This window comes from Bombus pyrosoma, linkage group LG5 (genome assembly GCF_014825855.1).
Source record: "Bombus pyrosoma isolate SC7728 linkage group LG5, ASM1482585v1, whole genome shotgun sequence".
NCBI classification, from domain to species: Eukaryota; Metazoa; Arthropoda; class Insecta; order Hymenoptera; family Apidae; genus Bombus; species Bombus pyrosoma.
Genome location: NC_057774.1, coordinates 5,186,234 through 5,211,310, shown reverse-complemented (window position 1 = coordinate 5,211,310; position 25,077 = coordinate 5,186,234). Strand labels below are relative to the sequence as shown.

At 42.5% G+C, this 25,077-nt stretch overlaps 2 protein-coding genes and 1 long non-coding RNA gene across 4 annotated transcripts; 2 read left to right on the top strand and 1 right to left on the bottom strand.

Moving 5' to 3' along the window:
* Positions 1 to 464: 464 nt before the first annotated feature.
* LOC122567323 lies at positions 465 to 3,565 on the bottom strand. Its single transcript, XR_006316752.1, has 3 exons — positions 1,608 to 3,565; positions 718 to 1,508; positions 465 to 589 (listed from the first exon to the last, which is right to left on the bottom strand). It is a non-coding gene; the product is annotated as an uncharacterized LOC122567323 (long non-coding RNA).
* A 248-nt stretch (positions 3,566 to 3,813) lies between these two features.
* Positions 3,814 to 5,982, top strand: LOC122567321 (AKT-interacting protein-like). Its single transcript, XM_043725693.1, has 7 exons — positions 3,814 to 4,013; positions 4,109 to 4,290; positions 4,374 to 4,438; positions 4,687 to 4,787; positions 4,898 to 5,085; positions 5,175 to 5,343; positions 5,620 to 5,982. The coding sequence occupies exons 1-7, from the start codon at positions 3,999 to 4,001 to the stop codon at positions 5,701 to 5,703; spliced, it is 804 nt and encodes a 267-aa protein (XP_043581628.1). The 5' UTR covers positions 3,814 to 3,998; the 3' UTR covers positions 5,704 to 5,982.
* A 172-nt stretch (positions 5,983 to 6,154) lies between these two features.
* Positions 6,155 to 9,141, top strand: LOC122567322 (cdc42 homolog). Of its 2 annotated transcripts, none has more exons than XM_043725694.1 (5): positions 6,155 to 6,416; positions 6,841 to 7,047; positions 7,114 to 7,223; positions 7,326 to 7,523; positions 7,608 to 9,141. In XM_043725694.1, exons 2-5 carry the CDS (start codon positions 6,870 to 6,872, stop codon positions 7,695 to 7,697), a joined length of 576 nt encoding a protein of 191 aa, XP_043581629.1. In that variant the 5' UTR covers positions 6,155 to 6,416; positions 6,841 to 6,869; the 3' UTR covers positions 7,698 to 9,141. The 2 variants fall into 2 exon arrangements, with proteins under 2 accessions (XP_043581629.1, XP_043581630.1); XM_043725695.1 differs by lacking the exon at positions 6,155 to 6,416 and adding an exon at positions 6,459 to 6,482.
* The last annotated feature ends 15,936 nt before the right edge of the window (positions 9,142 to 25,077 follow it).

The window sequence follows — 25,077 nt, the reverse complement described above, 5'->3', positions numbered from 1 at the left end:
TTTGTCATTCTTGAATTGAATATTGGCATTATAATTTTAATAGAGATCAATATTCCACTATTTCAAATTTTTCAAATAAGTAACATTTTCCTTAAGAACAAATTATAATATCCTATGTTTTGTTACAGTTTTCTTCTATGGCATTATATGCCTCCTCCTTGATGACGATCTACACCATGACTTTCCTCGGTCTACCACAGCATCGATGACCACGTCCTTCACATCATATCGTAAGTCGCATGTATTTTTGTTCCTCCGGTCACTCAATCATGTCGTAGGACGAAAGGTCCAAATCGACACGGGTGATTGGTTGTAATTTACGTAGAATTTTTTGCGAGTACAGTGACCGCGGATATTTATTGTATGCGTGAGTAGTAACATTTTTTCTATGTATTATTTATTAGTTCAGGATAGGTCTTCTTGCACATCGCGTTTTTTTTTACATCAGTTACATGATACTGGCAAATTTTATATTCATAATATCGATAATGGTACTAACTGATACAAACAATATATTAACAATTCATTTGAATTTTGTAATTGAAGATATGTTCACTATAATTACATTTGAAGTTGGAATGTGTATTTACTGAAAATTGAAATGACTTAATTAAATATTTCGTAGTAATGAAGACGGATACCCTCCGGCTTCGTTGCGTTAAAAATTGCAATTATTGCATATTTAATGATAATGATAATAATAAGTTTTTATTTCACCTCCTGTTTTCTGTTGACATTATTTCAAAGGATTTAATTGTTTGCCCTTCATTTTTGAGTTTGGATATTGATTTAAAATATAAATATAGAGATATTAAAGTCCAATCCTGTCGTAAAAAATGTATTGAATTTTATGTGCAAGAAGAAATTTCGCGACAGACAAATTTTGGAATCAAAGCAACAAGTTTTGAACACTGCTTTCATACTTTCGAATATGTGCTTTGACGAAGGGATTGCCTGAGGTTGTTTGTATTAATATTTAACTTTAAGTCAAATATTAAATAAATTTCTTATTCAGTGTCAGTTTGCCTTCTTTGTAATGTAATTTCAATAATTCATAGTGTCAATTATTTGAACGAATTCAAACCAATTCAATATTGACATTTTGGTAATATATTAAATTAATAAAGTAGAATATAGAGTGTTAGTAATTGAGATAAAATATGAAAATGCAAAATAAAAAAAGATCAGCCCGCTAAAGGCGAAATAGATGCACTAATACGTTCTTTTTAGTTAGGATTTTCAGGTTTTACCTTTCCGTGTTCATTGCCAGGACCTCACTCACGTGTCCAGGTGCTACTTGGGTGAGAGAAAGGCAATGGGTACGATGATCACTGATTTTATAATAATTTGTAAGCGACTGACGATGCGTTAGTGTATCGTGCACGACGTACTTTCCACATAGTGTGTGTGGTTAGGTTGTGGAATTGCGTCGTTTTAGTATTTATTCCATTTGCTATAAATTTAAATAATAAAACATAAATTCACACAAATATCATTTCAATTACAACCTGTAAAAACAAAGATTCGTTATTAAATAGGGCGAATCGCACGTATTAGTATTATTAATTTTATTGTTAAATTATAATAAATGCTACCAAATTTCATACCATCTATAATTTTTTTGAGAAATAGATACACTCCTTGAATTATGAATATTTGTAATTAGAACTGAGATTTACTTTTATCGATTAACTTTTATCGCGTTGTACGCAATGGTCGCTAGCCTTCGTCAGTCGATTTCAGGAAAATGGTACGTAACATTAGAGTGTGCTTGTTGTATGCCAAACTCGGGTGTCGGAGGCGTCCCGGGACGTCTCTCTAGTGTAGGTCTTTGCGCCCGGGTTATGTGTGAGAACCGTGGAGTGAATGTGTTGGTGTGCTTGTTTTGCTATCTTTTTTAATTTTAAATATAGGTTTCCGGGTAGGATAGGTAGTATATTCTCTGGTATGATTGTTTACTATAAGTAGGTAGGGCCGGGCAGGTTGGCACAGTCTCTCGTCGGGTAGGCGCGTTTTCGCGTGTCCAACCTGTTTCAGGAAATTTCATTCGAAAAATCAACGGTGAAGCTGGCACGAATGGAACATGCCATCGTCTCTGGCTTTGCCTATCGACTTTTTGAATTTCGCGGTCGTGATCGCGATTGGGTTTCGACACGAACGTTAATATTGCTCGAGCATGCACATGCGAACGGACAGCGATCTCTATATGATCGTTGTTCATCCATGTGTATTTGGATCAGCTTTCGCGATTTATGTTTTTATTTCACCTTTGTACGTTACTTTTTGGTTTGCGATTTAGAAAGTCTCGAGCTTAGATGTAAGTTTCAGCGGGCATCGCGCCCGAAGAAAGAAGAGGCTACGAGCCGAAGAGGCCCGGCAAATTGCCATGCAAGAGGGCAACTACTAATGGCTTTTCATCTTCTGGATCATCCAGAGGATGGAAAGTCATTCTCGTTACTACTTTGTCACTGTACTCGCTTTTAGTATTTGTAGTAGTATTAGTTGTGATTTGTTTGTTTTCTGACGTACATGTCGGCCCATTGTCACATTGGGCTAATCGCAGTTTTTCAATTAGAGTTGCGAGTGATTAATTACGGTTTGAATTAGAGTTGCGAATTCAAATTTCGCGTTAACAATTAGAGTTGCGAAAAAGTACTCACTTCGGTTTGAATTAGCGTTGCGATGAAAAGACGATCTCGTTTGCTTTACTGTTGCGAAGTATAAGATGTCGCGATTGTACTCAGTATTTTCTATTATTAATAATTACTAGAATTTATTGAGTTAAAATGACGTTTAATTTTTAATTAAATTTAAATTAAATTTCGTAGTGCCGCGATTTGTGGTCATCGCGCATAGTTGAAATAGTTAGTTATTGAAGTTCTCTGCGGATAACTGGGGAAAATGCTGTTCTGAATCCATGATTCCTTTTGAAATACTTTTTTTGAAACTCTGCTCTTTGATCTTTTCGTTACACGTGATTGCGCTCTCAATTGTTCGTTATAGAATCTCTTTCGTTTTCTCTTTTGTTTCTACCTTTTTTACACTTACTCTGGACCCATAACTCGATGGGATTAATCAATCAAGTGTATAGGTGTAAAAGAAAAAGTATAGATGTATTTAGTATATTGAAATAATAATAAAATTATTATTATACACTTATAATTATATACACAAGCCAAGTTACTACATGTTCTTTGAACTGAACACACTCTGAGATCACGCTCTGTCCCCTAGTTCACTCTTCCCTTTTTGGTTAACATATGTCTTATATTACGTTAGTTAGTTCGGATTCCAACAAATGTATGTCTATTTCAACCAAGGAATCGCTGCTAGTAGCTTTGATTAGGATGACAAGGCTTCTTTTGAGAATATAAAGTCGAATTTACACTGTTCCTTTAAAGTGAAGTATTGTAGATTCAGCTTGACAAATGGAGATCTTTCTATAGCTATATACATGTGTATTGAATCATTGAGTACTGTAGCTATATACTTATGTATGCATTGACTTTATTGTTTTCGATGATCTCGATTATTCAGTTGAATATTAATTCCTATGTTGGCCGCAATAAATCGCAGGGGGCGTAAGAAACACTGATTTTTTCCAGGTCGGTATTTCAGAACCTGAGATACAAAGTCCTGTGTAATGTCACGTCTATCCTATCCTTAATTAATGATGCAGTATAGACCTAACATTCTATAGGACTGATAAGAAGATATTTATTCTTATTTTAGATTAGATAATAAAAAATAAAATAAAGAGCATTAGTCGATATATTAGTTAATCATGTAAGATCTATGTCTTCCTTCGTTTATGGTTGTTCACATATAGTGTGAGATGGAATATTTCAGAGAAGTTGATAGTAATCGGAAATACAGCAGAATAGCCAGTTATCTGATAAAATTTGTGAAATAATGGAATATATTTTTATTATTTAAAATCTTAAACATTGATTATATTTGAGACATAATCCTACTCTTTTTCTCTTAATTACATCAGTATGTCAGGAACAAAGGTAATAAACAAAATAAGAGTAATTAAATGTTTCCTTCTAATCTGGAAGGTAAATAGAAACATTTGAAAATAACAACTAATTTTATATGATATTAGGATGATGGTAATAAGAACGATAACCTAAAAAGACAAGGTTCATTCAGGAAATTATTACCTTTGAATACAAATGGAGATTCTCAATTGAGCATGTCTGTGAAAATGATTGATAGACCAACTGTGTCACAAACTAACAAAGAATATACCATATACTTACAGGAATACAATATTTTATCAGAATAGTAAGTTAATTTTGCAAATCAGTGTATAAATGTCAGCAGTGAATGAAAATCTCTTAGTTCTTTTGTTATTACTTGTTAAACAGTAATATGCTATGTGCGCAAGATCTGAAGGGTATTTATGTCATACCATCTGCCCAAAATTCCTTATGTAAGTAGTATGAGCAAATAAATATTTTTCTTTTTTTTTCAATGCATCTTATGTATGAGAAAAATTGCATTCAAATTATTTAAGTCAAATATGAATTGATTCTTAGGTCTTGCTTATCCTGACTTGGTCTTGTATAATGGTTTACATGTAAATATGTGCATGATTTATTGTTTGCCACATTTTCTTGTACACATTTATTAGACATTCCTGGACATTTATCAAACTGTAATAAATGCATTTTGTTTTAGTATGGTTTGGAGTACAGTTTGTGCGGCAAGGAATATATCAAGGAGGAATCTTCAGATTTAATATTACGCTACCACAAAATTTTCCAGATGGAGGATGTCCTGTAAGACTATACTTCCTAATACATTAGAATTTAGTTATAAAATTGTCTTGATTTGTTTAATGTTTGTATACTGAATGTTTAATTGTTATTGTGTACTGAACAAATTGTAGAAAGTCACATTTCAAACTCCAGTTTTTCATCCTTTGATCGATTCTGAATCTGGAGAACTATATACATCATGGGGGTTTCCTGAATGGAGAAAAAGTAATCGAATTTGGCAATTGGTACAATTTATAACAAAAATCTTCACAAAAGTAGATATTAAAATGAATTCTGTAAATCATGAAGCGTCTAATTTGTAAGTATTTAGGAAAGAATATTTGTTCAATGAATGTTGTAGTTGTCAGTTAATATTTAAATTTTATGCATATTATGTTTGTATTACAGATTAGAGAATAATTTCGAAACATTTCGAGATCGCGTAAGAAAATGTGTAAGAGAAAGCTTAAACAAAGTCTATAGTTCACCTATGGTGGATGATCCTCACTATATTACTTTTAGTCCATATGTTGATGAGCTTCATAATTCCATTAAGAGAGAAATCTATGAACCTAAGGTAAAGAAATATATATCTAAATGTTTTTTAATTACTAAAACCATTTTCATTTATACTTGTTACTGCTTTAAACTTCCAAATGTAAACCATAAAGATATTTTTTCCCAGATATGTAGCTATTAATCTAGATTAATATTATATTAAATATTTATTCTGTATTTATTATATTAGATATTAATGTAGATACTAGCATATTATTTGAAGCTTAATGAAAATAATTTATAGTATTTTGATCTACCTTTTTATTAATTATGATTATAATGTGATGGGATACAGGAAGAAGAAGAAAATAAAGCAGTTGGATTATCATGGGTACAACCAGGATCATTGCAACCATTCTCTAAACCTGAAGCAAGATAATAAGTAATTATACTGTATACAAAATGTAATAACAAAGCTAGAAGCTGCAGTCCTTAGGAGATAAGAGAATTGTAAATTTTAATGTATTTTTATATTAGCGAAAATGAAAATTATTTTTTACTTATGTTCAACATGTATGTATAAAATTGTTATAATAACCGTTTATAATACTCTTATATTTAACTGAAGTAAGAATATACAATTGTTGATTTGTTATTAAATGTAGTGCTAATATTTCTTAAAATAAACATTTGGACGGGGCAACAATTTACAATCAGACACTTTTTATGTATTGATCTAGTACCAACTAGTGCTTTGTTATGATAGTGATTCTAGTATTTTTTTTAATTGCAAATTTTTAAGTGATATAAGAAACAATATTTAATAATAATTTTATTATTATCAAATATATTATTTGTTTTTATATTGTTATAAACTCTGATATTAGATATTTTTATATTCATGATCATGTGTAACGGGTGCTAGACGTGTGCAACAAGCAGTTGTGAATGAACGATCGTTAAAAGAAATGCATATTTCGTGATAAATATAAAGTGCGGTGGAATATATTGCGCTTGATGGCGTTAAAGTGCTAGATGTTGTATTTATACTTTTTTACGTTTACCAATATATTTCAAGTTGTATAATTGTTCATTGTGATTTAAGATTATGAGTTACGATTTTAACCTTTAATGACAGACGTACAATCCTAGGTAATCGTCTTTACTTTTACGTTCGATAAGTTAACACGATTTTCCTTTTATAAGTTCATGTTATAGGTAATATAAAATGTAAATATAGAAAGTAATAGTTACTATTGTGAAGAGTAATAGAAAGTAATTTAATGTAATTTAGTTTTTATATTGGAATTCGGTTATATGTTTGAAGGTTAAGGACAGGCCGACTTTGTATGTGATTCATCCGAGAGGTTTCATTAAATTCGTATATTTCATGTAACGTCAAATATAAAAAATTTAGATGAATTTATAAATTACTGACAAAGCGTTAAAGAATTTTAAGAGTGATTTGTACTTTGTTTATTGTTATTAAAGTCGAATTGACATATTGTACACAATATTCCTAGAAGTGTCGTGTGATTCGTTTGTTATATTAACTTTAAATATGTATTTAATACAGCTATTTTAGATAATACAAGAAATATCAGCATGCAGACAATAAAATGTGTTGTGGTAGGGGATGGAGCTGTGGGTAAAACTTGTCTTTTGATATCATATACAACCAATAAATTTCCATCCGAATATGTACCTACTGTTTTTGACAATTATGCAGTGACAGTAATGATCGGTGGTGATCCATATACATTGGGATTGTTTGATACTGCTGGTAAATTTCTAATAACATTAAGATTTGTTTATAAATATAGCATATAAATATTATGTTATGTTACAGGCCAGGAGGATTATGATAGACTTAGGCCTCTGAGTTATCCACAAACAGATGTATTTCTTGTTTGTTTTTCAGTAGTGTCACCATCATCATTTGAAAATGTTAAAGAGAAGGTTATGTTCAATCTAATTTATTTATCATTAGGATACTATTGAAATGAAATGTACTATACAATAAAGGAAAGAAATGTCAATCATATGCACATTTTACTTCAGTGGGTACCTGAGATAACGCATCACTGTCCAAGAACTCCGTTTTTGTTGGTTGGTACTCAAATTGATCTGAGAGATGACGTTGCTACTATCGAAAAATTGGCAAAAAATAAGCAAAAACCGATATCAGCAGAGCAAGGAGAAAAACTTGCCAAGGAATTAAAAGCGGTAAAATACGTAGAATGTAGTGCTCTTACGCAAGTAAGTATGCATCTGTTAAATAGGAAGACATGTCCACGCTGTTGTAATCTTTTGGTAATAGTAACAGAGTTTTCAATGTTGCAGAAAGGTTTGAAAAATGTATTTGATGAAGCTATTTTAGCTGCATTGGAACCTCCAGAACCAGTAAAGAAGAGGAAGTGTACACTCTTGTAAAAAGAGTAACAGTTTTAAAAGGAATGTGTATTCAAAAGTGAATCAAAGTTATACGTAATAATAACGAGCGGCAAATTTCATGCGTAGTATAAAGCACTGTTAGAAAATTCGAGACCGTGCGTATATGGTTCCTTTTTCAAAAAAATATTAATCTTTTGAAATTAAACAACAGCCGCTAATATTACAACGCGACAATTTCGATCCAATTTTTTCATCAGTATCATATCATGATGTTGGCCACATTCCATGCAACGTGAAACATTGACTAAAAACTTGATTAGCTTCATGGGATTTATTAATTTTATCTAAAAGGAAATATATTTCGTAATGTATATTGCACGAATATTTTTTGGTTATTCAAGTTTTACCTTGAAAACTAATTATGTTGTTTAAAATTGCTTTAATATTTTTATTAGAATGATTGGTGCTATTGATTATTATTTTTCGTGTTTTATTCATTTATTGGTAAGACGAGTTATAACGTAGAATAAAGTATTTTCTGGAATATATAAAGAATCAGAAGGATTTTGGAAAACATAAAACAAAGCATTAGTTTTCAATATGCAGAATGAAATTACACGTTTGTAGTGAGATCTAAGTCAGAGATTTCGCAATGAATGTATAAACGTACAATATATCAAAGCTATATATGTATATTATTTAGACACCTCTGATCGCATGTGACGAAAGACATGGAAATATTATTTTTCTTTGATATATTCATTTTTGGTACATTTTCGAAATTGGGCAGCTAAATCACGCAAATTGTTTTTATAGTAGCGCATTTGGTATGGCAAAACTTTCTACATCTAATTTTGTACATATCAGCGTTACAGATGCACACTGATACGATGTATTAAAACGACGAACAAGAGATTAGTAATAACAGGCATTTATATTTTATAAGATTTCAATGAATAAATTTGCTAGTAATATTGGCTGCACTATATCAGACGCGGTATAAAATTCTTGTAAAAAATAGTTATATATGTATACATATAACTTTTCATGAAAATACATACATGTAATATTGTATGAACAGAAGTCATAGCTGGTCGAAAGCATTGAGCTTATTTCCCAGCAAAATTGCGTGTTTACGTATTATTTATTTCAACGAATATTATATTATTTGATAAATAAAAAATCAATGCCTATTGTTTTTATAAAATCTTCTTACTATACGTGAACTGGATACATGTGAGACAGACTTCTGAAATATAATGAATTTTTGTGCGATCGAAAAGTTTTTCAAAGAATTCGATCGACCATGATATTATGTGTGGAACGGTGCATGAGTGAACATTATAAAGAGATCATCGATCGATTTTTACATTCTGTATCCAGTTAGGAGGTGGCATTTATTAGCATTATACGTGTCACGATATGTAGACGCAATTACATTATAAAATATCCATATAAATATATTTATACTATGCATAACAAATTATTTTCCCGTTTGTTCTGTATTTTTTAAATTGAAAGTATTTTTTTTCGTTATTCGTTATTTGATATTATTATTCATTTGTGATTCCCACTTTAAGAGTAAAGAATCGTTGAGTGCGCTTAGCATTCCGTATTATTCGAAGCTCGAAATGCTACGTCTAAATGGAAATACTAGACGTCGAAAGACAAGCGGCAGATGGTTATTCGTCGACCTAACGGAGAGAAAATCGTACCGTGGACGTATAGTACTAATATTACTTATCCATCATGGATTATTGGGACTTTTCTCCCTTCGTCCTCGCGTCTTCTTCGAACCAGGTCCTCCCATTTTCTCTCTCTCTCTTATTTCTCCTTCTCTTTCTCTCTCTCTCTTTCATCCTCTTTCTGTACCTGTGGCAGGTCTGTCTACCTTTGCCTGGCTCGATTGCATTGCCGTATAACGTAGCGCGTTGCGCCTTGTGGTTACTTCAATTAGGTGGATTCGTGGTTACGTATTGGCGTACTGGAGCAACTTAACCACGTCGGCACAGAAGGTACGCCAGTCACGGACTCATCACGGACGTGCCTCTGAACTCCCTTGACATTATCGCTAATCATTTCAAATCGATTCTCGCATCCATGAGAAAGCGAATTCTGACAGGCGGCATATGCGCGTTTCCCTCCTGAAATTTGTTGGTCGATTAATTGCAACCCAATTGAATCTATGAATAAGATTCGATGATCGGTTGGCCGTATACGTAACTCCAAAACACCTGGAAGAAGGTAAACACGTACAAGTTTATGCAATACAAGGCACGCATTGTAAATAAAACAAATTGACCGCACGATGGTAATCATTTTTCGAGCCGCACACTGACACAATTCAGTTTTAGGCGTATCTGCTCATCTCTGTCGGTGCCAGAATCGCTTCCCTTCTGTCTTTATATCGCTCTGTACCGTTGCATGTTTCGTGTCATCGTTAAGCCGAATAAAATCGCGAGATCTACATATTTCGTAGTCATTGAGAAGATATTTCTCTCTGTTGAGATATCATCGATCTTTTTAGTATACCGTTTTGTTCGATATCTTCTTCGATAAGGATGAGTGTTAATTTGTCGCACATATATAGAGGTCTGGTAGAAGAAAAATAACGTAGGTTCTTGTTAATAATATTGGTTGTTACTAATCGTATCATTTTGTGACTATCGTGAACCGTTTTTCACATTAAATGCGATATTATTAAGTTCAGAGAAGAAAGAACCATGCGAACCATGAAGATACTCATCTGCATAAAATGATACACTCTGTAAAGATAGAAGAATAACCCACGACGATTCTACGCACGAACCCACCTTCCGCCACTACTAAACGTAACTTCATAACTCCACAAACCTGTCATTCACCACGCAGGGCCCCATAGAACGTCAAGAGAGTAGAACTCGTCAAAAGCATCTCTAAGCTTCTCTTCTAGTTACTTTCCCTTTTCTAAACCGTCTACAGGGGATTCACTCCTATCTAAAAGAGAAAAAAGAAAGAAAAAGAAAAACAAAGTCCAACGTCGGTCTATTTTCCGCGAAGGAAGAAATAATGTGTGCTAGGGGTTCGCACGTACAGTAAGGGACGGTGTTGTCTTACATCGTAAAAAATGTTACTCCTTGAATCCAAATAAGAAATGTTTCGTTCTGTAGAAGTAATAAACAAAGATAGGAAGATATAACGCTTTTAATGGCGCAGTTAGTTAATAGCGCGCGTCGAGCGATCCTGAAAAATCTCCACGGCTCGCTTAAAAACGGATGAAAAGCCGACTCAAGAGACGAACGCGCAACGATCGCGATACGCGTGTATGCGTACATACGCAGCCGAAAATCATCCCGACGTATATACATACTCGAGTGTTCAGCTTCTGGTATCTATAGTCAGCCATGAGTCGTACGATAACACGGTGGATAAGTGGCACGTGTCTCTTACTCTTCTTCCTAACCGACGGACAATGTTGCTCTCAAAAGAATCAACGTCTAAGATCTAGTTTTAAACTAAACCAGACATTCGGTCGATTCGACTTAGGGACAGCTTTTAGCCTGTCACTTATCACGAGAAATTATGCAGAGCTCGAATATTTTGATACGTCCGCAACGGCTGTTTCTAGCTGCAGTAGCATCGAGATTACGCGTCTGTGTTATCTGCTTGGATCGCTTCCTTCCCGAGGGAAACTTTTTAGTTCCTTTCCCTTTTTTTCTTTTTGGATATCGAATACGAGATGGTTGCACAGGGGTATAAACGACGTTGTGCATGGTTTCTTCTTTTTCTCGTCGCGATCCAATCGATCCGATAACGCGTATTCGTTTCTACCTTTACGATGGCCGTTCTTTTCCTTCAAAGCTGATCGGTGGAAATCTTGAAAATTCGGTTTCCGATTCGCGATTCTCCATTCTAGCAGGATTATCTCTCTCGAAACTAGTCGTATCAAACGGAGAAGGGTAACTCTCACGGGAGCGTTTTCCACGTATTTATATCAGTTTATTGGAAGTTCAGATTTTCGATCGGTCGTATCAACGCGATTTACGAGCATCGTGGACCAGGTACTATGGCCGATTACATTAGTTGGAAACCGCTTAAAAGCATTATCGAGTGGTTAGATCGTAGAGGCAGAAAGGAACAGTCGATAGCCGGTCGAAAAAAAGAAGGACCTCTATACGTATTGCGAAGGGTGAGGAGACAGGAGGGTGCAGCAATCAGGAGTATTGGATCTTTTGGGGTTTTGGCAAACGAGAAACGGTCGTGGTCGTTAGAGAGAGCGGTAAGCAGAAGTCGAGAGACAACGTGGGTGGCAACAATAGCTCTCTCAAGCGGCCAGATTCTGGTGGCACGACACGCATTGTACGAGCACAGTTTGAAGGTGATTGATCACCGTTGGTGATCGCGCGCGTACACGCGCGCATCGCGTTTCGACTCTTTTCTCTTCTATCTTTAACAAGGGACCCGTACTCGTTTAACATGTCCGGTTGACAACGAACTGGTCGTCGTAGTCGTCACCAATCAGATCTGGATTTTCGATGGAAGCGAACCACGGGGGGCAAGCATACCTCGATGAGTCCGATCTCGATGGATCGAGGAGCGAGGGAGAGCAAACGACCGCCGTCGCTGAAACCAGACGAATCATTTTGTATCGCGTCTCGTTTTTCTCGCGAGGACAAGCATCGCTCGTGGTAAGCCTTGTAAATGACACGCGACTGTAAACGGTGGAAAGTCAAACCGCTTTTCTTTACGCGTATCTGCCACGATCGATAAGAGATCATTCGTCTTCGGTGCATAGTATAAACGTATGTGCGTAGCTGTCGCTTACCGTTACGCCAGGCTCATCGATGTTCCAATAGATCATCCAGCACTCGAGACCTCCTACTCACGTCGCTAACTTTCGCACTGCGTTTGAAACGATACTTCTGTACGCGCTCTTTATTTCCGCGAGATAAAACAAAATGAGAGATTGCGAATTACATGGGGTTTCGATAGAAGGGAACGGAGAAAGAGAGAGAGAGAGAGAAAGACAAAGATTCGATTTGTATCCGTTTAGCCCGCTGGTAGCGGTCGTTGCTTTTTTTAAAAAATCGTTTTTATAAAATCGCTCGCCGTTGCGAGGGTAGCTCGCTCATTTTAATACAAATTGTTTGGTCTCCGTCTATACGACGGTACCGCATGTCGCAGAGGCAACATTGCGTCCCCTACGCCATCGTTACCAGACCCTCGTGAGTGAGCTTACTCGATCGGTAGCGTCATATGGTAAAACTTTGAGTAGACATTTAACTTAAGCGGCGTTGTTACGTTTTCCGCGACTGGTCCACTAGTAATCTCGTCTCTGTTTTCTTAAATTCGTAACTACGCGCGATACTCATCGATTCGAATTACATTACGAATTTGTTTGGCGGCAAGACCGACGAATCGTAAGGTCGTGATCGTGCTAAATAAGTACTTAACTGTATAGAGGAAGGGGAATGGCCAGTGATAAAGTTTCTCAACCCTCACGATGCGAGCTGTCCGATGATGCGGTTGCGTGCAAGGGACACGGACACGGATACGAACACGTACGCGAACCGAGCACCGACGGAGATCCAGAGGAAGCGGAAAAGGATAAGAGGGTAGGAGATAGGGGGAGTAGGAGGAAGCGAGAGAAACAGCGAGCGAGAGGGATTCGAAGGGAAAAGGTCGGCGAGTGGTTCGTCAGACTGATAACCCAAAAGAGGGAAAGAGAGGAAAGGAAAAGATAGGTGAAGAGGTGAAGAGAAGAGAAGAGAAGAGAAGATCGGAGGAACGTAGAGAAGAGAAGCGCGCGTCGCCCACTCATGGTGATTGCTGCCACCAGGTTTGTTCCTCGACTCCTTTGGCACCCCTCCTGCGTCACTCACCGCGGTGTTCATCGGCATCCCCACCGCGGCAGCTATCCCCGCTCTGGATAGAATCGCGCTCCCACCAAAGTCTGCTTCATCCCTCCTATTCTCGAGCACGATCGCTCGACCGTGCCTCCGTGGCCTCCGTATCACCTTCTGCTCTCGAGAGAACCCGGATTGTCCACCCACGCTGCTCGCTCATCTTCTTCCTCCTTCCTTTCCCTTCGTTTCACCCTTCTGTTTGCTTTCACGCCCAGTCCCGTCTTTCGGGCGAAGGGAACGAAGAAGAAGCGGTGTTGTCGCTCGATCGGAAGCTGATGCGCGAAGGGGAGCTACGTTTCGATCGTCGACAAACTATTAAAACCGACAGATCGTACAGACATGGTACGACGACACCGAACCACCGCTAGGTTGAGCGATCGTATTCGTTCGGAATACGATTTCTGACCACCGCTGCGCTCTTCGGGCTACCGACCGTCTAAAGTTTGCTGCTTACTTCGTCCCGACACTTTGATTTCACTCGTCGAATTTCCACCTTTCGCTTGTACGAATCATTCCGATTGCGATCGGACGTAACCGTATATCTAATTCGAATTTACTAAAAGTCGGAAGATGGAAACAGAAAGAGGAAACGAACGCGAACGACGGACGTGTGGTATCGGTATCGACAGATCGGCCGTTAATCGAACCGGACGATAATTAAAAGGTAATCAATCTTGGTTGTTACCTGAACGTGGAAAAGAAACGTCGAGGGAAATAGAATCGAAAGATCCGAGAGGGTAGCAAATTGCAGAACGAGGTCGCCAATCGGGAACGTGATGCGTTTTTTTAAGAGAGAACGATTACCGTTCCCGGAGGACGTTCGATCTCGTCATCTTAAAAGCGATTGGTCGTGGTTGGTTTGCGTGCGATTAAAACGTGCGTGTTCGACTCGCGTTCGCGGTTGGATCGATGCTTCGCGTTTCTTCTTTTAGCAATTTGTCCAGATGACGACCGTGGCAAAATTGTGTCCATTGACACAGCGAACGAGCGAAAGGAAAGAAGGGATGGGAAGAGCGCTGATGGCGCTGAGCATTCGTTTGGAGTTTTCGCGGTTCGTTCTAGGACGGAATCGAGCTGGGCCCGGTGGTGGTGGCACGTAAGAAGTGCAGAAGTCGCGGCTGGAAGCTCGGTATCCATAGCTCGGAGCTGAAAACGTAAGGGAGTTAAAACGCGATCCAATTTCTCAGGCCATTGAGTGCAGCGACTGCCATCTGTCTAACGGCTGGCCCCGTGCTTTTTACAGGCGAACCGTGAAATGCGCAAACAGAAGGTCCGGACCTCCTTTACATTTTAATCAAATCATTTCTCTATTACGTGGCTCGGCCACCTTAAGAGAGATCCTCGCGAGACCGAAGGGTTTAATTCCCTTCTCCTTCTTCTCCCTCACGGAGATCGTCGTTTCTTTCTCTCTCAGATAGAACCGTCTGCCCGCCTTAATTTTCTCGTTCTTTCAGGTCGGTTCGATAGAACGACAAAGTCCGTCCTCGGTGCTTTCCACGCGCGCAATTGTACGAGGATCGAACGGACATGGAACGAGACGTGATGGGACGAGACGCGATGCGATGCGATGCGATGCGATGCGATGCGATGCGGAACGAGCAGGGAGCACGTGGTAGAGGGAGGCGACGAGAGCCGATCCGTAACGCGTCGATCTCCAACCTCGCCGGGATCAATTTAATTTTGTTACAAATAGCTACAACCCTTTGGTTCCCGACTCCCGTGGCGGGCACGTACGCTTCCAATCGGTTAATGACTGTTTCGAGGATCGATCGTTCGCCGAGCGAAAGCCTCGAAATAATCATCATGGTTTCACCGTAATTGCTCCGCGGGAAATGAGAAATAGCTTCGTACGCCGGCAAGGTGCAATTACGCAAAAATTAGTTAATTGTTCGTGAGTACATGGCCTCCGTTGAAAGCAGCACCGGTGGCGGGTAATCGAGGTTCGCGTAACGCAAATCCGATAACGATAACTATAAATTTCTATCCACGACGAATCGTTGTTCCGGCAATTACGGTGAACTCGTAAAACGAACTTTCTTCTTCTTCGGACGACCGCAACGAAGATGAGAGGAGCTTTCCTTCTCACGTCGCCTAGTTGAAAAGTCTTGGCGAAACGGAAGACAAAAAAAAGGAGCGCCGTTGCTCGTCGTACGTTGCTTTACCCTGTCTCTTGGTGTCCGAGCAGAGACGTTTAGATAGAAAACGGAGTGTACGCTCTTGTCAAATGTTTTTTCCAATGGGCCGATATATGTCTAGCGCGGATTGATATATGTCTATCCGTGACGTTCGTATGTATGGATTTTGCGGCGCGTATCCGTCTGACACGGATGCTTGATGGCGGCCGTGGAAGTAGATTCATCTTTAGTGTGAATTGGTCAGGGTTAAATAAAGCTGCTCCGACGAGTCTCAGCGGGACCCTCGCCGCTCGATATACTTGCTTTTCATAGATATATAATTTACCTAGCACGAAATCGCATCGAAGATTGATGCGACTACTTAGTGCGAACGGGTGGTACGCGCGAATCTTGTCAGTTGAATCGTTGGCGATAATGTTACTGAAACGACAGTTCCCTCTCTCTGGCGATCGGTCGAATCGAACGTTTACGTCTAAATCGAGTTCGGTCGCATAAATTTTCCGATTCGCTCGAAATAGCTGAGGTCTGTGTTTCGCGAACGCTCGCCATCGTCACGGCACCAACTTTCATAAAAACCTTTTTAAAAATAATCGTTTCAACGACGCCGGAACATTTTCACAACGAAATCCGGGAACAGGCCGATAACTCGTTTTCATTCGTTCTCGAAACGCTGAAACTCCCCTTCTTTCTTGATTTTTTCTCGTCGTCGTCGTCGTCGGTATCCCGATCCTATAGCTAGTCGATGTTTTTCGGTTGTTCGTTCAGAAACGAGGGTCGGAGATCGTTGCGCGAAAAAGACAAAAGATTCGTCAGAAGGAGACGGTAGAGTAGAGTGGAGAGCTGAAAGATAAAGTTCGAAGGTGGTAGGTTGGTTTCGAGAGAGAGGTGCCGATCTACGACAGAGAGAAACAGAGAATAAGGGGTTGGATGCGATGGAGGGAACGGGGTAGGCATAAGGGGGTCGATAAAGTAGCGATCGCGCACGGGACTCAATTACACGCTCCGCCGCGCTCTCTCTGTCTCTCTCTCTCTCTCTTTCTCCCCCTCTCGCTCGATTTCTACCATCGTTTGCCCCCTCTTCCTCATCCTTTTCCTCTCTCGACCACAGCACCCACACCCTTCGCTTCGCTTCTCTTCTCTTCTCTTCTCTTCTCTTCTCGTTTCATCTCTTCTTCTCTCCTCTCCGCTGCTCTCTTCTCTTCTCTTCTCGCTCGACCACCATCAGCACTCCCAACCCCCAAAGCAAACCCCTTCCGCTATTCGGTTTTCCAGGCACCGTTCACAACCGGCTCATCCCTAACCTCCCACTATCCCTTGGGAATCTCCGAAGGGACGACTCGAAGCAGGAAATCAGCCAGACAATTCGACGGCAACGCTGTTCCTGTCGCGAGTTTCTCGCGTGCTTCGCTGTTTCTACCAATTTCGATTCACCCTTCGCATTTGGCTATCGCTCGCGATCGTTCTCGAATATCTTTTCCCTCTTGCCACCCTTTGGCGTTTCTCGTTTTTCCAATAAATTCGTGGAAATTTCTTCTCGTCGAAACGCGTGGCATTGGAAAGTCGTTCAAAAATCGTTTTGAAACACGATTGTTTGTAATGGATTCTTCTCCGTGTCCATGGTACGTTTCGATGCTCTCGACTCTCCACCGCTGATCCATCATGTCTGGAAAATGTTAAGGAGCGTTCAGGCTATTCGTATTATTGTCAATATTATTGTCAATATTTCAGGGTTCTCGATATTGTATTGACAGTATATATTGATCGTCTAGAGGATCTCTTACGTACGATAATATTGAGAACCTTAAATATTGACAACAATATTGACCGTCTGCACGCTCCTTTAGACGAGCGACAAGTTTCACGCTCGTTCGTACGTTCCACCTTTGTATTTATATAAAACGAAGAAAAGCGTCGTTGGATCGTCGAAACCGCTCTTAATTTGCCGAACGGAACGCGTAACCGAGAACATATCGATACGTGGGTATTTCAGCTTGACTGTTGGGACGAGAGTCTGCGGTTTCGACCGCGTCTCGACGAACGCGAACAGTCGTCGTTCGTCGAAATTACGAGCGTCTAGCCGATATTTTATTAATCCATCTCGGTTACCCGATCGATCGGTTGACGGAAGTTGACGTTTCTAGCGACTGTACTTCATGCGGCGTAATCGATGACCAAGACGGTCTTCCGGAGAATAAACATATCCGTATCATCAACGCTTATGATTATTGGAGTAATTAAACGGTTCGTGACTAAAGACTTTTAGTTTCGTTTGGATCGCTTCCATCCGGGGGAATCGCGATCGTTTCAATTATCGTGAATGCGTTAAAGAAATCCTCCCGTGACCGATACCGCTTGGAATTCCCTCGACGATCCGTTTGTTCCGGCGTCGTAACGAGCTTCGGACGCGCACTACAACGGAGGGAACGTTCGTTCATTGGCAGAAGGCTGGCGCGATGGCGAAAGCATGAGCGACGATAGGTGCGACGACGGAACTGCGACGCACCGATGGATCGAAGGAAAGCTCGCTTACTGGAGTAGCGAGCGTGATCGCTGGCAGGTCAGCCTGCTAATTTCGCGACAAGACCGAGAGAAAAAGATTGCTGGAAAAACGAGGAACTAACGGGGTGGAGACGATCGCTGGAGAATGAGAATCGCGTCGGAAGTGTTCGGGGTCGAAAAGCGTGTGCTTTCATACCTCTGGCAAAGAGGTATGAAAAGCCATGCGAAAGATAGGAGACAGAGAGGCAGAGGGCGATGGGAGGGAGACCAGGTTCGAGAAGTAGAAGCGTGAAAGAGGAAAGGGGGAATGATTCAGTAGTGAAATATGTTAGGAGGTCGGCGTAATGCCTTTCTTTCTCCCCTTTTAAAAATCGAGTGTATGAAACGAGCCAGACAATAATATTTCACATGCCGCGAGGCTAATTGAATGCTACCACGGTAGTTCTGGTCCTTAGCAGGCCCTCGGGAGTTCTCGGCCCCCTCTCCCTCTGGTCCCCGACCCCCGGTAGACCTTTTTGCTCTCTCCACCGGCAGATCTTCCTACACCGCCCCTCGTCCCCACTTCCGTTCCATTTCATTCCATTCCGTTCCGTTTCGTTTCATTCGTTCGGTAGCACCGATTGACCGTCGCGTTACGCGGGTCCTTCCTTCCTTTTCTACTTTTTCCTCCCCTTCTCTGGTGCACGCAGACGCGCGCGGACCTGCGATTCCGGGCCCGCCGTGCGAAAGGACAATAATTAACCGGCGGTTAGTTTACGTCGCCCCCCGTGGTTTCAGGCTTCTATACGCGCCTACCTACGCTCCGAAGGTTCCCAACTTTCAACTCGTTTCAAACTTGTCAACCGCGTTCGTCTTCTTTCTTCTTCCTTCTCGCGTCGTTCCTTGTCCTCGACCGACCCTTGGAGCGAAAAATTTTCTCGAATACGTCCCGAAAACGATTTGCGAGAACGAACAAATTAGTCGGATGTCCCGTCCATACAACGATCGTCGACTCTAGCTGCGATCGGCAAAGGCTCGTCCGTTTGCCGGTTGGGAACGTTTTACCAGCGGATCGCGCTAGCAGCCCGAGATTCATAAATATGCTTGTCCGTAGGTGTAGCGAGCCAGGCAGAGTCACACCTTCTTATAATTATTAACGGGACAAATGAGCCAGGTCCGTAGCTCGTATACAATGCGAGATTGGGTACGGCGATTCGATTCGCTCGTTTCGCGATTCACTCACGCTCGGCTTTCGTTCCTTTCTCCTTTTTTCGACCGTTGACACGAACGCCAGAGCGAGAAAAAACATGGAGCGTTTTATTCGATCGTTTGGTGAATCTCGAGAGAGAGGAAAAGAAAATATGTCGTTGGTACGTCGAACGAACTAATTCACGCGCTCGTTCTCGTTAGCAGTATCATCGCCGAACGGTGGTCGTGTGTCGGCGGCACCGCACTTTTTTCTCTTTCTCCTTTTCCCGTTAAATTCTTTGCCAAGGATAGCGACGTCCGTCTCATGCTCGATTCCCGATGAATATCCTCCGATACATAGTTTATCGTTGGTCGATAGATTTGTGGGCAGCGAAACATAGGCGTGGCCTGGGTCTTGGAGCGATAAATACTTAGGCGAGATTTTCATCTGTCGGAGTTGGAAGACACCTGCTGCCCGAAATCTTTTCACACGCTAGACCTGACATACGCGTCGAATCTCCGAGAGTTTTTCCTTTTCTTCCCTTCCCCGTGGTTGAAGGGGGACGCGTAGGTTGTCGGCATAGCTTGTCACAATCGGATTCGAATCGCTCGAAGCTTTTTTTGATGACGACGACGACGATGACGATGACGACGACGACGACGACGATGGTCGCGACAACGACAAAGTATACACGATGGAGAAACGGAAGGAAACGGAACGAGCGTTGGGAAGAGAAAGGGATGGTAAAAGGAGCAAAGACGTGAAGATGGTAGGAGAGTGGCGGTGTCTCTCGTTCCGCGTTGTTTTGTTATCGGCAGCGAACGGGCCGATTATAATTGTAAATGCTACCATAAAGCAAGGCTAATGCCGGCAGGAGAGGAAATGAATTGGCACGTTGGGGTTAAGCTCCGTGCGGAATCCGCGGGGGGTCGCAGGATGAGCGCAGGGTCGGCGAGTGTTGTGAATGGTTCGGAAGAATAACGTCGAGGCCCTCGGGCCCAACTCGGTCATTAAGTTACGCGCGGCATTAAATCATCGTTGCTGTCATCATCCTCGTTATCTACCGCCTCCGCCGATTCTTAGCATCGGCTATTTGTAGCTGCTCGTTTTTCGCTCCGCGAATCGCATCTTAATGCTCCATCGATCCTCTATTCGATCCTCGGTTGGAAACGGGCGACCAGTCGATCGGCGTATCGATCGAGAAGGACGAGGAGGGGAGCGATAGATCGATCCGCGTTGCCTCCTAATATATCTGTCGGAGGATAGCTGGCCGACCGAATCGATTACGTCGACGCGTGTACGACTAACGACGGATGTCTCGTTAATGGAGCTTTCTCGCGATCTATCTTCACAGCTCGGCTCGGCTCGGTTCAACTCGGCTTGTCTCGGTTCGATGTGACGAGAACGTGCATGGTTCGCCGGATAGACAGAGGTTCCATTGTTGGTGAAATAGCGGCTCGCTGGCCTCGAAGTGGAAGGTGGAGAGTTGCGAGGGGCGCGAGAGGGTGGTCCGAAAGACGAGATACGGGTACGCGTATGGATACGGATACGGATACCGGTAGGATCGCGGCCCGTATTTCGTATAGGTGCGAGATCCGATGGATGTATGCACGGCTGGCGCGTTCCTCCGCGGGGGGCACGTCAGTGTCCCCCGGTGTTAGCCGGCTAACATAAGGTTAGGCCATTCGTTCCAATCGTTTTCTTTCTTGGCCCGTCTGGTTCGAGCGCGCCGCGTGGAAGGCTTCTTCGCAGCCTGCCGGTCACCGCATTCCAATCTCTCTACCCATCATCCTCTTCCTCTCTTTCTCCCTCTTCCGCGGAGTCCGGCGGAGTCGAGCCGAGGAGTCGAGTCACCACCCTTCTCCACCCTTCTTCGTGTCCATTCGTACCGAGCATACGTTGCAGGCCTTCTTCGAGGCTTCGAGTGTCTTCTGACACTCTCGTATACCGGTGGTATCATCGTAGTTGGCTGCAGCCTTTAAGCTTTTATCCCTCTCCAGCGGTGAAGATAACATCAGCTCGGTCCTCTTCTCGGCTCGCCAGCATTTAGAATAAGAGAGGAGACCCCACTGAGCGAAGCACCGCGGTGGGTATTCCGGGTACAACCTGCCACTCGTCAGCCCACCCTCCTTAGCGCGCGAGACCGCTCCCTCTCGTTTTCTTTCTCTTTCGCACTCACCCGCGCGCTCGCCTCCTCTACCTGCCTGTCTAGCTATCGAATCGCTCTACCTGCTTCTACGCGAACTCTATCTTCTTTCTTTTTCTCCTTCTCGCTCCTTCGTTTTCGGTCGCTTGCTCGTTCGCTCGTACCTTGCCCACCTATACGAACCCGTGTCCTTTCGATCACGAGCACTCCGAACGAACAGATTCGTCCGCGCTGGAAACTCTTTCGCTACCAGTCTCCAGCCAGAGCCGGAGAATGGAAGGATGATCGGCGAAGCGAACAGAGTCCACGATCCACGCAGTCGATAACGACCACGCGGTATCGATGGAAAAAAGGCTCTGCCTTGTTCGACGATCGTCGCGAGTCTCCCGAAGGGCGCGTGATTTGCCAACGATGGCCGAGCCACGTTATCCGAGCATCGTTGTAATTTGTCACGCTGTTCTTTTCCCTTCTCTTGAACGGTTTTCCGCGGCGCGCAATCGATGCGACGCGACGCACGACGTCTGCGAAGATTAAAAGTATCGTTTCTCAGAGAAACCGATCATCGAGCGCCGATCGCGATTAACGGCGTAACTGCTAGGCTTAGCGCACCGATGACTACCGGAGGACGTCTTCGAGCTATAGTACCGCTGACTACCGAGTAAAAGCAGCACTCGCGAAACCAGCATTTTCACGATATCCGTCGTTGTCGTTTCCTACCGATTCGTAATTGAGTCGATTTCTTGTCGCAAAGCGCGTGTTCTCGAACCATATTCATTCGCAAACGTTGTCTTCGTCATTTGTCCAACGTTCCATTTTTCCGAAAGCTCGTCTTTTATTCGTCCGCTATCTTGCCGGATGCCGAAGGAGTAGGGCACCCGTCGACTCGTCGGGATAGTTTTCCATCGAAAAATGAGCTAAAATATCTTGCGTTCTTCGAGACGCCGACGACGACGGAGAATGGACGCGTCATCGTTTGTCAGCGTTCGAACGTAGTTTTTTCAAGTAGTTACGCGTTAATGTTGTTTTCGGTGCTACCGTATAATCGTCGCGGCTGCTGTGCCGCCACGAGAAAACCTTTTTCGGGCGACGACGTCGAGGGTATTCGTGATATTTGAAGAGGCTTACAACTGGGATAGGTCGAGTGGATACGAAACACTTGCCGGGCCCCGTGGAGCCAGGAAAACACTCGACCGTTCACCGTAACGAAAACACTAATTTGCCTTTCTCGGCACCGTGTTCACGGTCCATGTCTCGGAACTCGTATGCAACTCGATTCCTTTCGACCGTTCGATAATTACTTCTATTATTCATCGAGTAGAACGAAACGACGATCGACGACGGTCGTTGAGCTTGGAATTCCCGACGCGCGAACGCTGCGACGCGTCGATCGGGCTTCACGGTGCTCGAAAACGTTGTTCTCGGGAGAACATAAGAGCAGAAATCGAGGAAGAGGAATATGAAGAAGAAGGTGAACGTTGGTCGCGTTTAATCCCGACGTTTGTCTTGACCGATTCATCGCGTGCAATTTCTGGAACGTTACGTGGCACTGCGTACGCCGCGCGTGATGGTTCACCCGGTATGCAGCCAATAATTCTGACGTTATATCACCTATCGACCTAAGTATTAGGCGGCGACCGATATAATGACGTATCTAAGGCGAAATGGGAGGGTATAGAGACGCCGCGGGAACCCGCGTTATTACATGCTATTGGGAACTAATTTGAATCAATTTACTTTAGGTGGTCTCCCAGCGCACTTTCTTAACTCGACTTTGCGTTTAACGTGGACGTGATACGGCCGGTACCGCGAGATATTCAAAGGATACACGTTATCGACCTACAAACTTCTTCGCCAGCTGCTCTTTCCGACGTCGAAAGCGATTTGGAACGGTAAGAGCGAGCGATTTCGCGACGCGCGTCCCTAAATACCGGTCGAACGTATTGTGCCGATTTTTCGTCCACCTCATAAGTAGGTAAGTACGTATCAGTATACGGTATCGATGGTAATCGGTGGGCGGATTTAAAAAAGCTAAAATAGTCGCGAATCGAGGTGGCAGAGAATTTTTTAACGATGTTATCACGACAGGGAAACAAGCGGCGCGTGTACTTACACGCGATAAAAGAGCAGTTCGAGAAGGAACACGTACTTGGTACGAACATCGTAAAGTTTCGATTTTGCATGGACGTCGATCCCATCTCTAATCCGTGGATCAGAGGCACCGCGCTAGAAAAAATCGCGACAGCGATTTCATTAAATTCTTCACGGCTCCCTCTTCGTTCCCGCTTCTTGCCTTCTCTCCTCTCCTCTCCGCTCCTCTTTCATTCCCTTCTCTGCTCGCGCCTCTGGAATCGTAAATCTCGCTATCGAAAGATTTATTGGCATCGAATCGCGTTCGCTATCGCGTTGAACGACTTATCGCTATTGCTCGCGTGCTCGCGCGGTAAACGTATCCGTCGATGTGCAACGCGAGACATCTCGTAGCCTTTACAGCTACGCCGAGTGTACAAATCGCTTAAAACGTACTGCGAATGTTTTTTCCATGCTTCTAGAGAATTCGTTCGAATATCGTGTAATCGCTGTCGGGTTACGCGGTAGTTGAAAACGAGCGAAGCGAAAGAGGAGGTCGTTGGAACGGAAAACACGAACGAAGAGATAAGGCTGACGTTTGCACGGGTGCGTCACGTTGGCGAAAAGGTCGTGAAAGTGGTGGGTCCATGGTGGCACGAGTCAAGGGTGCATTCGACTCGGGCTCCGTCCACGATTCGATTTTTCACGGGGATCGGGATCGGGACCAGGATCGAGATCAGTCGGGTTGTTTCCCCCTCTGTCGCGTTCCCCCGCTCGTAAATCAAGGATTAAATCGGATGCGTGTAATTCGCAGCAGTTTTAACCGTAAACAGTTTAATCTCGGTCACGAGTCGAAATCGGTCACGTCAAAACAATAGATTCTTCACGGCGTGACACACTGTCGGCGCACTGCCGATGACGCGCCGGGATCCTCTTTGCGCAAGGGACGAAGCGAGAGAAAAATCTCCGCTAATAAGCGAAGCAGTTTAACGCACCCTCCGAAACGGAGTATCACGAACGACGCGATTTCATCATACTTTGGTTTATCGAATTTTAAGCCATCGAATCGCTAAACCATCGAGAGTCGATCCATAATCGTAGAATCAACCCGATATTACGTAGGTACGAGTTAAGGCAGTTGGCTGGAAACTCGAGTATCGAAACTATGTTCCGTGAGCGATACGGCTGACGAAAAATTTCGATCGACCCATGCAAGCTTAGAAAAGAGCCGGAGGAAGACGACTCGACTCCTATCGACGAAATTTTTACGAGCCGCGTCATCTGTACGAACAGCTGAAACCATGCAGTAGCGGTTATCCTATAAAGTAGCTCGTAAGTTTATTACGATCGTTATTAGGCCGATGCGTAATATTCCTGGCATTTATAGCGGCGATATCGGAATCGATATCGCTGGAAGAAAAATGTATTCGTTATTCGATTCGTAGGATCGAAGGAATAGCCGGCGCGAACTTTCTCAGGGCGAAGCTAAACACAGGAAAGTGGGTCGAGTCGAATGGAG

Coding starts and splice junctions, on each gene's coding strand:
- LOC122567321 (XM_043725693.1), top strand. Junction 4,788..4,897: donor TTCCAGATGGAGGATGTCCT/GTAAGACTATAC, acceptor AACAAATTGTAG/AAAGTCACATTTCAAACTCC. Junction 5,086..5,174: donor AATCATGAAGCGTCTAATTT/GTAAGTATTTAG, acceptor TTTGTATTACAG/ATTAGAGAATAATTTCGAAA.
- LOC122567322 (XM_043725694.1), top strand. CDS start 6,870: ATGCAGACAATAAAATGTGTTGTGGTAGGGGATGGAGCTGTGGGTAAA. Junction 7,224..7,325: donor TTGAAAATGTTAAAGAGAAG/GTTATGTTCAAT, acceptor ATTTTACTTCAG/TGGGTACCTGAGATAACGCA. Junction 7,524..7,607: donor AATGTAGTGCTCTTACGCAA/GTAAGTATGCAT, acceptor TCAATGTTGCAG/AAAGGTTTGAAAAATGTATT.